This window comes from Pezoporus wallicus, unplaced genomic scaffold (genome assembly GCF_028554395.1).
Source record: "Pezoporus wallicus isolate ANWC-B61680 ecotype Strahan unplaced genomic scaffold, APGP_CSIRO_Pwel_v1 contig_6094, whole genome shotgun sequence".
Classification (NCBI taxonomy): domain Eukaryota; kingdom Metazoa; phylum Chordata; class Aves; order Psittaciformes; family Psittacidae; genus Pezoporus; species Pezoporus wallicus.
This window is the reverse complement of record NW_026635941.1, coordinates 1,320,195-1,334,144: the sequence shown is the minus strand read 5'-3', so window position 1 is coordinate 1,334,144 and position 13,950 is coordinate 1,320,195. Positions and strand designations below refer to the sequence as shown.

At 38.8% G+C, this 13,950-nt stretch overlaps 1 protein-coding gene across 1 annotated transcript in view; it reads left to right on the top strand.

Annotated features, from left to right (window-relative positions):
- ADAMTS5 (ADAM metallopeptidase with thrombospondin type 1 motif 5) overlaps window positions 1–13,428 on the top strand; it is a 43,708-nt gene extending 30,280 nt beyond the window's left edge. Inside the window, exons 4-8 of the mRNA XM_057398718.1 lie at window positions 3,253–3,536; window positions 4,741–4,924; window positions 5,375–5,550; window positions 6,397–6,572; window positions 10,473–13,428. Of these exons, the coding sequence (XP_057254701.1) occupies window positions 3,253–3,536; window positions 4,741–4,924; window positions 5,375–5,550; window positions 6,397–6,572; window positions 10,473–11,043 (1,391 nt within the window). The 3' untranslated portion in view covers window positions 11,044–13,428. The remainder of the gene's footprint in view (window positions 1–3,252; window positions 3,537–4,740; window positions 4,925–5,374; window positions 5,551–6,396; window positions 6,573–10,472) is intronic.
- Window positions 13,429–13,950: the final 522 nt, after the last annotated feature.

Genomic DNA, 13,950 nt, shown 5'->3' with positions numbered 1-13,950 from the left:
GTTTCCCAGATAGATTTTTCACTGTGGACTGCTGTAGCAGAAAATATTTTTGACTCTCAAATTCCTTAACATCATTTTATCAAGTACTGATGTTCCTATTTTCTAAATTTGGAATGGTGGGGAGTGGACTCATCTTCTAGAATGTATTTACTGTGTATATAGCTACTCCTAAACTGGGCATAGAAGTTACCACCTTAGTCCGTAGGGATCTTGATCAGTGGCATCAGTGGTTTGACTGGTCTCATCATCTGCATTAGTGGTGCTGAATTACACCATAAACTAGTTTGCCTGAGTAGTTAAACATCTGACAGCTGGCTGAGTTGCACATACCAGCATTACATACAGTTAAAGTCAGCTAAATAAATCCCAATATAAATGTGTACTCCAAGGTCAACCAGGAGGCCTGGGGATAATCAAGGTGCCTGATTCCCTGTCTCTTGAGGCTCACTTTGAGAACTAGAAGCATTGTTGTCATGATATCACCATTTGTTTTACGCTCATGAGATGATCCCAGACAGCAGTTTGACATTTAAGGAGAAAAGGCTCAGAAGACAGTGACATTTATTTCCATCTGCTTTTAGCCAGCCCTCTCCTAAGGTACTAATTGCCTTTATTGCCATGCCGACCACTGTGCTGTGGTATGATTGCTGTGATTTATTGTGTTTATTCAGAGTGCTCAGTGCTCTGTGCAACCTCTGTGCAAGGACTATTTCTATTCTAATTAATTTATACCCTGGTTATCTGCTTTGCACAGATCTTAGGCTCCTTTTTTTCCCCCCCCAAGATACGTTACACATAACATTGAGGAGAGATAATGAGATGGCTTAATTAACACTCATCAGCCAACAATGTTGCTCAATTGCAGGGCACACAGATGTTCTTTCATACTCAGGACAAAAAATGGGAATAGTAGTCTATACGTGTTCTGTATGTTGCAATTTAACATGGTGAATTGAAGCCCTTTCTGCCCTCTCAGCCCGGGGCAGGGCAGGGTAAACCATTCTCTAACTTCTTAACTTTGTCTTTTCTTAGCATTGCAAGTAGGAGGTTGGACGAGTTGGTGGTAAAAAACACCTGCACTTCATTGCAAACCGTATAAACATAGACACTGCTGCTATCTATGATCTATAGATGTAAAGACCTGTTTGGCGGGTTTTTTTTCGCTGTGGGGAACCCTTAAGGACTGTTGTTATCTTCAGTTTTGAATTTATCATGTGAGTTCAGCTGGAGCACCTGGCTTGGTAGAAATTGCACATTTCCTCAGAGAAGTATTGGTTGGTTAAGGAGAAGTTTGGATCTTATTCCCTGTGTTCTGTTTGTTATTCACATGTGAAAGGCATTCAAATGGCTGTTAACTAAAACGATCGACAGATCAAGTATGTGTAAGGATATGATTCCTTTTTTTCTTTCTTCTCTAAACTTATATGTCTATTCCTGTCAGTTGTGGTAGACCTCAGTGATGGGCAGAAGTGTTGTCATGGTGAAATTAGGTGTTATTACAATGTTTCAAAATACTGAACAACAGTTCCAGTTGGGAGTTTGACAAACTGTAGTATATATACAATAGTAGTGTATACTACTGAATGGTACATCCTAGTGTTTTCTGTAGCACTGTACTAACTTCCTCCCTCATCACAAGATATATGAAGTGGGACTTCCACTGTTACTTACTTTTACAAAGTGTATTTTTGACAGCAACTTTTTCCAATTAAATCCTTTTAGAAACTCCAGGAAGAAAATCTGTGTTTCTCCTCACTATGTCTCTAATACTTGTGCTACAACATACTTTGAATGCTAGGGTACTTTTAATTATCTTTATCTGATGGCACTCAGCTTATCAGTTAGCATTGGCACACCTTGTCTGCATTAAAAAATCATCATAATCCAAATTAAAGGTAAGGTTAGGGTAAATCAGGGTCAGCAAAGCTCAAATAAAACAGGTTTAACAGGACAGAGAGTTTTTTGGTAGTAAGTGTTGATGCAAAAAGAATTTTTGGCTGATTTGGCTAATTGGCCTTAGTCTTTAGAGCTGAAAAAGAACAATTGCAGTGTATTCTAGAGGGAAAAAACCTAAGCCACTGAGAGGTGGGGCATTTGATTTGTTTAAATTCACTTACATAGCTTGATATTCTATTCCTTTTCCTGTAAATACTGAGGGGGTTATGGCCTTTTTATCACCCTTGATCTAACTGAAAAATACTGGTATAGGTTCCAAAGTGAAGTAAATTGTGGTAAGTCATTTTAGCCAAGGATAAGTGAAGCTTGTCCAGACCACATATCCCTTTCATGAAGTGTAAAAGAGGTTACACTGAATAAATAGTTCTGCATGTCAACAAGTGAGCTTTTCAATAGAAAAAACAACCAATAAAAATCTATCAGTGATCCTCTAGAACACAAACGTAAATTCTCATTTTTAGAGTGTGCCAGACAAATCTTGACCTCTGCAGTACCTCAAAACAAGTATACGATTCTTTGTTTATGCTATTTTTTCTTCTTTTTTCTCTTATTTATGTAGTTTTGTATAAAATGGATAGTCTTCTTCAACCTAATCACAGAAGCAGTCAAGTACCCTTCCTTACAAGAACAGCCCAGTCCAGATTTACCACCAACATTAGTTTTGATAAGCAGCTTATATTTTTCCTTTGATCCATTGAAGTCCTTTCCTTTCCTTTCCTTTCCTTTCCTTTCCTTTCCTTTCCTTTCCTTTCCTTTCCTTTCCTTTCCTTTCCTTTCCTTTCCTTTCCTTTCCTTTCCTTTCCTTTCCTTTCCTTTCCTTTCCTTTCCTTCCCTTCCCTTCCCTTCCCTTCCCTTTCCCTTTCCCTTTCCCTTTCCTCCCTTCCTTTTTCCTTTGCTTTGCCTTTCATTAGTTTGCTTTGCTTTGCTTTGTTTTAAACTGTCTAGTACCTCATTGGTCATTGTCTACAGGTCTATTTCTTGTGATTTTTCTGACATTGCTTTAGAAGCTTTACCATTTCTAATGTTCTGTCTCAAAATTCAAATTACAACTTTACTTATTTTGTCCTGAGTCTTGATCATTCTTTAAATCACAAACAGGTAGATAGAATGGAATGTTTTCAGAGTCAACTCAAATAAAGGAAACCAGAATGAAAAGCCAGAGGAACATGAGTAATTCTCATTTACACCCTCAGACTGGAAATAGGCAGCCTGACACCTGGTGTGCTGCTGAGTGACACCACAGTTGCAATAGTATGACTAGGAAATGAGTAATGATAGGTTGGTTTGCTCTTTTAGGTAACTGTTTGCTGGACCAACCAAGAAAGCACATTGTGGGCCCTGAGGAGCTGCCGGGACAAACCTACGATGCCATTCGTCAGTGCAAACTGGCGTTTGGACCCGAATACACAGTGTGTCCCGGTATGGATGTCTGCTCTCGCCTCTGGTGTGCAGTTGTGCGCCAAGGTCAGATGGTTTGTCTGACCAAGAAGCTGCCTGCTGTGGAGGGAACACCATGTGGAAAAGGGAGGATCTGCCTACAGGGAAAATGTGTTGACAAAACCAAGAAGAAATACTACTCAGTAAGTTACCAGCTGTGACCCCTAGAAGGGATAATCCTCAAAGGTGCCGATTTTTGTGTTAGTGAAAAGGACTTTATGGAAGTCAGATTGAAAGTTGCCTCATTTTTTTTGCATGTAATTGGAGTGTTATTGGTGAGAATTATAGGAAAAACACTGCATGTTTTCTTCGTGAAGTCTAAAAGCCTTCATTCCTGGAAAATTGGGTGAATCCCTTCAGAGTAGAGGATTTGCCCATTCAGTAAGTCAAGTCTCAGGACATACAGAAAGATTGTCAAGGACCTGTTCTTAGCTTCCTGCCTTCTTGGCAACAGGCTGTAAGATAAATTAAATCTATAAATTCAATTTACAGTCCTTAGCTGAAAGGCTTCAGGGCTCTAAACTAGTGAAGAGAAAGGTGGATGACATTCATTCAGAATATAATTTCTGGTGCAGAAAAGTTTGTACCTCCAGTGACAAGAGTTCTGTTAACTTTATACATCTGAAGAGTCCTGAGGCTCTTGAGAACTGATAGGTGCACAATTTACAGGGTAGACAGTAACACTGCACCTTCTGTTATACACATAGAAGAGGTATGGACTTCTAGAGATTTATGAAGATATTTGCAAACTATGAGAGTCATTCATATAAAGCTATAGCCTTTACAATACCCTTTTTTATGGAATTATATACTTCTACCTGGTGTTGCAATACTCTTTCTAGGTAGCCAATTTTAGCAGAGTTGCAAACAATATTTGACAACTCCCATCTCTTGCCAGTAATTCAGAGTAATACCTACACATCCCAATAATTGCATTTAATTAATCATAGATTAGCCTTATGAACACATTCTGCAAGCAGAATCCTTTGGAGATAGTTTAAGGGGCCCTGCTGGTAGGAAGAGAAAAAAATAAGAGAGCAGCACCTGAGACTGGGTGCTATTTCTGGTGCATGTGTGTCTTCTATGAAACAGGCTGAAGGTGACTGTGGAGAGTAAAACCTACTTTTGCATTTGCATACATAGTGCCAAATGAGATGTCATCAATGTGCAGCTACAAGACAGAAATTTCCTCTGCTGGGAGAAAGAAAGCTCCTAAGATGTCTCAAGTCCGATTAAAATGATCAAGGGATTGCCTTCAATTCAGAACATTAGCAGTGACTTTGAGATGTAGCACCTTTATTCACACTTGGATGATATCCTTACCTCCCACTGTTCCACATGTTTCAGGCTTCAAGCCATGGTAACTGGGGGTCCTGGGGACCTTGGGGACAGTGCTCTCGTACCTGTGGTGGAGGAGTTCAGTTTGCTTATCGTCACTGCAATAATCCAGCTCCTAGAAACAACGGCCGGTACTGCACTGGCAAGAGGGCCATCTACCGCTCCTGCAACGTCACACCCTGCCCAGCAAATGGTAAGTGCCTTCGTGCCAAAGTGTCTTCATGCCCCAGATTCTGTGCTCATAGATAGTAAACGTTGAATGTCTACTGCGAAAGGCAACAACAAAGGTCCATTGTAGTTTCTCCAAAATACATTTACCAAGGCAACACATTCATCATTAATACAATGCTGTAATTCTTCCCCCATCCCCACCCTGACGCCATACAGAAAGGACACTTGAGTGAAAGAAATTTCAGTCCTGGAAAATGAACTGTAATGAAAACTTTAGTTCTTTAATGCTTATTAAGTCATGGGAAGATTTCTAAGCTAAAACAGTTGAAGAATTTGAAGGCCAGTTCTAAGTAAAGAGATGAAGTAATGTAACTTAAAAATCATGTGAAAATGAAATTAGAATAATAGATGGGCATAATGATATTTGCAATGCGGTCTGAAATAGTCACTAATGATGTGAATAATTCTACAGCTAAATCTTTTCGACAAGAGCAGTGTGAAGCAAGGAATGGCTATCAGTCTGATGCAAAGGGAGTCAAGACATTTGTTGAATGGGTCCCCAAGTACGCTGGAGTACTTCCCGGAGATGTTTGCAAGCTCACCTGCCGAGCCAAGGGAACTGGATATTATGTGGTATTTTCTCAGAAGGTAATGGCATCTCCAGTCATGATTTCATGCTCCAGTTTAGAAGTATCCTGTGTCTTAAAAGTCTTTCCCTACAACAAGGGAAAAGAAGTTAATCATATGATTCAAAGATATAACTGTGTGATTAGATGTAATTGTTTGATGCACTGGTTATACTTTAGGACCAGAACTGGCCTCTAAAATGAGGTAAGTTTTTCCACTTCTTAGTATGTGGATACATGAAAAATATGGGCCTCTTTGTGCACTCTGCAGTAGTTTGTTTTCAGTAGTGGATAAAGAGGTTTCTGCCTGGAGAGTCATCTGTCATTATGGGATTTTCTGGGGGAGAAAGTGTACTAACAGTAAAACAGTAAGTTTTACCCTGAATTATGTTAACAGAGTTCAGAGTAACTCTACAGAGCCAATTAATATAGAATAATTATCCAATTAATATAGAATAATTATCCAATTAATGTAGATGTGAACTTGTGGTCAGTTTGTTATTTTGAACTGAAATATCTCCCACACTTGCAGTTCTATGCCTCTAAATATTATGACACTAACATTTAGATGTAGATAGCCCAAATGCAAGGCTGTCTATAAGTAATGTTATTATTAGTAAGCTGTGAGATCATCATGAAAGCCAAGGTCATATTAGCATCTTACAGTGGAGTTATCTGTCATTGCTTTCAGCCCTTTGCTAAATTTTATCTGCTTTTGTGCTGGGGATGTTAGAGAAACTCAGTCTGGACTGTCAGGATGGGCACTCTGAGTAGGTGACAGAAATAAGTAAGTGGGTTTTGCCAGCCAGATTCACAAAAGCAAATCTTTTCCATGGCAGTTTTAACTAACTGTCATTTGATTGCCTAGGTAACTGATGGTACTGAATGTCGACCGTACAGTAATTCAATCTGCGTTCGGGGAAAATGCATCCGAACTGGTTGTGATGGCATCATCGGTTCAAAGCTCCAGTATGACAAATGTGGTGTGTGTGGAGGAGACAATTCCAGCTGCACAAAAATCATGGGAACCTTTACCAAAAAGAGGTATTGATCTTGAGTGTTAGTAAATGTATTTTGATATGCAAATAGTAACTCTGCTATGTATTTCTTTCTGCCTCTAAATGCAATTTACTTTCAAATGAAGATTAAGCAAAAAAAGTACCTTGCCTGTGCTTTATTGCACTTTCCAGTTATTTACAGGTGGCATCTTAACATTACCCTGAAAGTGGCAAATAATCAACTGGCAAAACACTGCACCCAGTTCATTTCTGACACAAAGTGACAATGATAGAGGTGAGCACACCATTAATAGGAAGTTTGCGTGGAATAAGACATGATAATCTCACTGCATTAGATGGCTTGTGAATCAGGAAGTTGGGGTCAGAATAATCTGGGTATCTCTGAAACTCTTCATTTCTCATATGATGCTGGGTTATCAAGTGTCAGGCTTTAAGCCCATCCATAACTCAGAACCACACAGCCGTTCTCTCACTCCCCCCACCTTTCCTCTCTCCCGCTCCCGGAGGGATGGGGAGAAGAATCAAAAGAATGTAACTCCCAAGGGTTGAGATAAGAACAGTCCAGTAACTAAGGTATAACACAAATCACTACTGCTACCACCAATGATAATAATGATAAGGGAAATAAGGGAAGAGAATACAGCAGCTCACCACACGCTGACTGATACCCAGCCCGACCCCGGTGGTGATTTAACCCTTCTGGGTAACTGCCCCCAGTTTATACACTGGGCATGATGTGCCATGGTATGGAATACCTCTTTGGTCAGTTTGGGTCAGGTGTCCTGTCTCTGCTTCCTTCCGGCTTCCCCTCCTCCCTGGCAGAGCATGAGACTCACAAAGTCCTTGGTCAGAATAAACATTACTGAGCAGCAACTAAAAACATCGGTGTTATCAGCACTGTTCCCAGGCCGAAAGTCAAAAACACAGCACTGCACCAGCTACTAAGAAGGAGAAAAAATGACTGCTACTGCTGAACCCAGGGCATCAAGTTACATGCTGAGAATGTGTTTTATCTCCTCTAACTCTGAATGACAATGAGAATATCCTACCTGATCTAGTGACACAGATTCCTTGTATAGCTAGTGGAGAGGAGCAGACAGCATTAGGGCACAGTTGTTCCTTAATTGCTGGGAAGCTGAGAGGAATTATACCCTAAAAATACCTTTTCACACTGTTGAGTATATATGGAGCTTAGATGACTAGATTAAATGTCAGAAGCAAACAGGCTCAAGCACGGTATTAGTTATATCCCTTCATGTCCATTGGGATATCAGTCTCCAGATAGACTTCAAGTCAAAATATTTATAGCAGTTATCCATAAGACACTGTCCTGTCAGAGTTTAGCTTTTAACTGTAAGAAAGCTTAATACAAGTAAAAGAAAAGGAACTGCCCCCATGGTTTTCCATGACCACACTGAAGGCAGCAGGAAGCTTTGTCCTGAGATACCAATGTCAAGGAAGTCTGCTTTCTCTCTGAACTCTTGTTTCCCTCCCTTTTCAAGTCTTAAGATGCATAGAAACATAAGGATTTTTAATTATCATTTATATAGATTCCAAGGTCTCAAAGGACTGCTGTAGTGATCTACTCTTAGCAACTTGTACTTGACAATTTCTACTCAGCATCTGTGACTGCATTAAAGTCTTGTATAATGTTCATAAACTTGATTTTGGTTTATATCTTCCAAATTCTTACACAGCATATCAAAAGCTATGAAAAGTTGAAATCTGACCCAGAAATTGCTTTTTATTTCTGTACATTTTGACATACTGATTAATAACTGTCAAAAATGGCTTTGGGAGTCAATTTAATCTAAAAATAAACATACCTAACCTTCCTCATGGTAAACCAATGATTACTCACCTAAGAATGCCAAAACATCTCTGCCAAAAAGAATAACTTTCCATCCGAATTTGTAATTATATAAACCAATTCTTTTCCATTTTGTAAATATTGAAATGTCTGGGATGTGTAAATGAAGAAGACAGTGTGAAATATACTTCATGGGATTCAGTAATGATTCTTGTGCTGGAATCCAAGCTCCAGCAAAAATGTTAAATGGACTCCATGAATTTCAGTGAGGCCAGATTTGTAGCATTGATATACCTGGAGAAATTATATTATAATTATTCATATGAAATTGTTATCTTCCTCCTCAAATCATGCCTTTAACTGAAATTAGAGTGGTCAGAGAGTGAAATATTCATTCAACCTCAATGCATTAAAGAAGTTGCCCCACTTAGAAAGTAATAGTCACCCTGTAAGTGTCAAGTATATTCTAACTCGATTTTGATTGAATTTTGGAATGACAAGGATTTAGTTTTTGCTGCAAATACTTTTTGAGACAATTCCCTTATGCGAGTATAGAAGTATTTAAGGCCAGGCTGAATGGGGCTTTTTATAAACCAAACTATAGCAATCTGTACATTCAGTGTACAGAGAAACTATTAAATGTACAAGGGGAAACTAGTATTTCCCATTGCAGACAATTGTCATAACAACATTTGTACTTTTTTTCTTTTAAAGCAATCATGACATAATCTTCTGGAAAACTGCTTCCTAAGAACTTTTTTTAAAAGGTTGTAAAGCCAAATTGACAGAAGTTGGGAAAGTGATAATTAAAGCTGTATGTGCTTCTTTGTGCACATGGAGTGTTACAGTTCTTTGTGCAGATTACTTGAATACTACATCATTGCTTTTAGGTTTTGAACAAATGATTCTGTAATTTTAATATATGTTTTAACAGTTATCTTGGCAACTGTTGTGCAAAAATATTAGCACAACGCTGTAGAACAGAGTACCCCCAGCCTTTTTTTTTTTTACACCATATTCCTTCAGCTGTATGGAGGTGCTAAATCAATGGAGTTTTAGTCGTTCACCCATAACTGCTGGAAATAGCGGGGGAATAGCACAAGCGTTTAATCTGTGCAGTCTTTACTTGTGCAGCCAAAAATTCTCAAAATTAGCAGTCTGTTCTTTAACCATTCCCAAAGGAGACCCCTTCACTTTTATATCATTTTAGTATAATTTATCATTCCTTTTTTCTTATAAGTTTCAGCACTAAACTTTTCAAATTGGAAATACTTGCAAAATGGTTTTGTCCCAGGTTTAGAAGTGATAATACATGTCTCCAAAGTCCATCTGGTAGCTTATGGCTACGTATAGTCTTTAGATTTTTTCTATATAGCAGTAAAGTTAAATAATATACTTGAGATAGCATTAAGTTCCAGCACATTTGAACGTTTTGATTGCTTGTCACTTTTGGTAGAAGAGTTAAGTATCTTTTTGCAAATCTGAATTAAGATTTTCCATAAGTAGCAACAGAGAGAACTCTGTGATGGTACAAATGAACCATTTGGGTGCACCTCATATTAGGCATGTGACAGTTAGTCTTTGGCTTTATGTATTTCAAAGTAAACAAATTTTTTCTTGCTGATCAAGATTATTTTTAAAAGTTCCCAAGGTACCTCTACCCAGCTGTTACTCTGCTCATACTTTCCTTAATCATCATTATAGCAAAGACAGCAAGAAACAGCTGTAACCAATGCATATCTCATTATCTTTTCCTTGGCAGGCAAAGCATGCCTCGTATTTCATATCTCCCACCCTTTGCTGAAATATATAAGCTATCTGTTATTTTTCATTCCTCTTGTATCTGACTCAAGTAAAATTGTTGCTAAAGCTAAAGATTAAGCAATTTGAAATAAGTGCAGTAGAAATTTCTTCAAGAACATAAACAGCAATACAATAGACAAACAGTGGAACCTGGTTAAATTAATGTTAGATGAGCCTCAAGCCAGATGGGTTCAGGACATGAACTAAAATGAAGAAAGATGTGTCATGCCAGTGACTTAATTAGGTGTTGCAGTAAGACTTGAGGCTTATTTCATGATAGCTACTGAATACTCTTTTTTTCCCCTCACTCAGCAAGGGCTACACAGATGTAGTGAAAATCCCGGAAGGGGCAACCCACATCAAAGTTCGGCAGTTCAAGACTAAGGACCAGAGCAGGTTCACTGCCTACCTGGCCTTGAAAAAGAAAAATGGTGAGTACCTTGTCAATGGAAAATACATGATCTCCACTTCAGAAACAATCATTGACATCAACGGGACTGTCATGAACTACAGTGGCTGGAGTCACAAAGATGATTTCTTGCACACAATGGGACACTCTGCAACAAAAGAGATTCTTATCGTGCAGATACTTGCAACTGATCCAACTCAACACATGGATGTCCGTTATAGTTTCTTCGTGCCAAAGAAGCAAGGGCAAATGACTAACTCTGTCACCAGCAGTGGCAGCAGCAGCAAAGTACCTCCACAGCTCATGCAACCCCGCTGGGTTACGGGGCCGTGGCTTTCTTGTTCTCGAACATGTGACACAGGATGGCACACCAGGACTGTCCAGTGCAAAGACGGGCATGGAAAATTAGCTAAAGGATGTCTTCTCTCCCAGAGACCATCAGCATTTAAACAGTGCTTGTTGAAAAAGTGTTAACCTGTGGTTGTGATCTTCTTTACAAGAGGTTTGATTAAGCCATTGTTGACATACTGGTATTAGGTCTGCCCAGACAGAGAGAAGCAAAGGCTTCAATGTACTTACATACAGTCTCAAATTATGGGCAGAATCTGCCTATTTGGACCAAATGAAGATGTGCACTGCTTTAAATAATAGTAGGGTTATCTTAATATGTCAAAAAACTAAGTATCAAACTTGTTACAAGCCCTCTGTGTCTGCAAAAATCCAAAATAAAATGATGCAAAAGAAGAAAAACTAGTGAATGGAGGATCCTGGGATATTTGAAGGTTACAGAATCATCTCCCCTTTTTCACCTACCTCTAATACAGGATATCTTTAGAAAATGTCACATGTACCCATGATACCACAGTAGCTTATTTTATACTGTTTTGTAAATATCTTTCATTTGGTATGTCACTTTATATCACTTGGTTCTATTAAAAGATCAAAAGACAATAAGCAAAGTAATAGACCAAAGTATATCTGCAGCCCTTGAGGACTTGGTCCATTCTTCAAAAAGGGCTGCAGATGCTTTACTGGAAAATGAAGAGCTTGCTACTGGTTTTAAAAAGTTACACCTTTTGGTTTTGACAAAAGGAAACACATTTTCGTGCTAGGAATTTCCTGGTAGCAGATCATTATTCTGTGACAAATACTGTTTCCACCACCAACTCTCAGAAGGAGCACTGCAGCAGCTTGCAGACCAGGGATCCCCACATGTGCATTGCTCCAATACCAGCACCATCAGCAACTCCTCACCATGTGTATGTCAGACACACAGAGGAGGAGGATTTGGCTTCTAGGGGGGATTTGTGTACGCTTTGCTTGTACACCTGGCACTGGTTCTGGCTGTGTCACTGCTTGGGGTCCTTGTCAATGAACAATAGCTGCTAGTTTCTTCTTTCAATAAAACAAAGGCATACTGTATTTTGTAGAAACTAGTTAGAGAACCAAAAATTACAGGTAAAATAATCAAGTGTCTTCTAACTCAGATATTCTGAGGCTGTGTTCGACTGCTTTCTCTGTTATTTTCACTATGGCTTCCACCTTGGATCTAACAATGTGTAATATACCTACATCTTTTTAAGAGGCTATAAAAGTCAGAAAAAACACAGCAAGCAGTTAATACTTTATCACTGTTTTGTCCATCATGTCTAACTCTGGTATTCATCTTACCAGCAAAAGTTTGTAACTATTTGTCTTTTTTGATTGTTTTGTGTGTGTTTGGAGTTTTTTTAAAGCTCTAGAAGGCATTCATGTTTTGTATATCTACCACATTTGAGAGCAAAAGGGGTCACTAGGAAGTCAAACCACATCAGGATGTGGAGGACTTGCCCAATATCAATAAAACTGTTTCCACAGTACAGGCAGTAGCAGGTAGTAGTTTTCATTGGCAGTAACTTCTGAATCCCATTATTGTAGGTAGAAGTTCTGTGACTGAAGATGGGCATTTCACTGTATGCAGGTGGCAGGAGGAGGCCGGATAGCAACCATGCTAAAATTAACTTGCTTTTCTATCAGCAGGCTTTGAATTCAGCCCTAGAATAATGGTACCAAAAGTGGTTCGAATATACTGATGAAAATAGAATTCCATCTTTCATTTCTTTGACCATCCACATAGGATAGTATGAGACTGCAGGAGGATTGTCAGACAAGCCTTACAGCTGTAAGTCACTGGTACTTGAGCACTGAAATACCCCAGGGTCTTCTGAAAATCCCAGTCATGAAATCAGTAGAGAAAACGTTGGCCTCTGTAGCAAGAAGGGCAGGTCTGACTCAGGCTGACACAAACATGTTTTTGTAACAGCGGCATGTTTTTATGAACTCTTAGAAAGCATGTGATGATTTCGAAACATCATTGCTACATATACAAGTGTGAAACCTGGAGAAGCATTTATTTTTGTACCATGTTCTAAATAAACAATAATAGGGGCAGGGCCTCTTCCTCTGTCAAAATGAATTACCAGCGAATGCTACTAGTCATCTTCAGCTTTCAGAAGTGCTTTGGCCTTCTTTTTTGGAGTAGCCCTATGCAAAACAGTGGATCTTGAGGAAAATTCCCCACTTAATCTCTGATCCCATCCTAAGAACTGAGGTTGAGGCTCTGCAGAGATATTTGCAGAGATATGGAATGATTAAAATTTATGCCTTCTCTATCTATTAATGTAAGCTCCCTTTGAAGTGTCTTATTTTCCTTTCCAGTAATCTAATTTTTATATCTGTATTACATGTGTTCTAGCACCTCTCAAAAAGTCTTATAACAAATAGAAACCATCATTATAGGAGAAATAAGGACACTTCACGTGTCTCGGCATAGACTTAACATTTGTCTCGGCATACACCTGCAGTATTAAGTGGCATTTTTTTTTCCTGTATTTTATAATGTGCAAGAGACAAAATGTGCAAGTATTTGTGTTTGCATCATAATAATAATTGATACTCAACAGGATGAGTAAAGCTTTTGGATGCTATTCAGGCTCCGGAAGAGCAATACCAGACGTGGGTATAAATTTAAAGCTTCCTTAGATCAAGGGTATCTTTTTCATAGAAAGAGTTTATTTATAAAAAAATAGATAAGTATGAGAATAAACCACTATAATGACTTTTCCCTTTTCACCAGCCTAGTAATGAAGCAAATTAACATGAGCAAAAAGCAAGTTGCCTTTCTGTGGTGAGAGGGCAAAGGAGACAGACCGAGGAAGCAAGCCTAAAAGTGTAAGATAAGCCAGGTCAGCCTGCTCTAATTAGCCCTTTTTAGCTGTTCTTTTTAATCAGACTCCAGTTCCAAACCTTGCTTTCCTTGGTCATAGCTATCTCATATAACTGATGATTGGAAAATAGGTGCAAGGTATGTATGTGACCTTGTAATTTCAGGTTCTGTTCTCA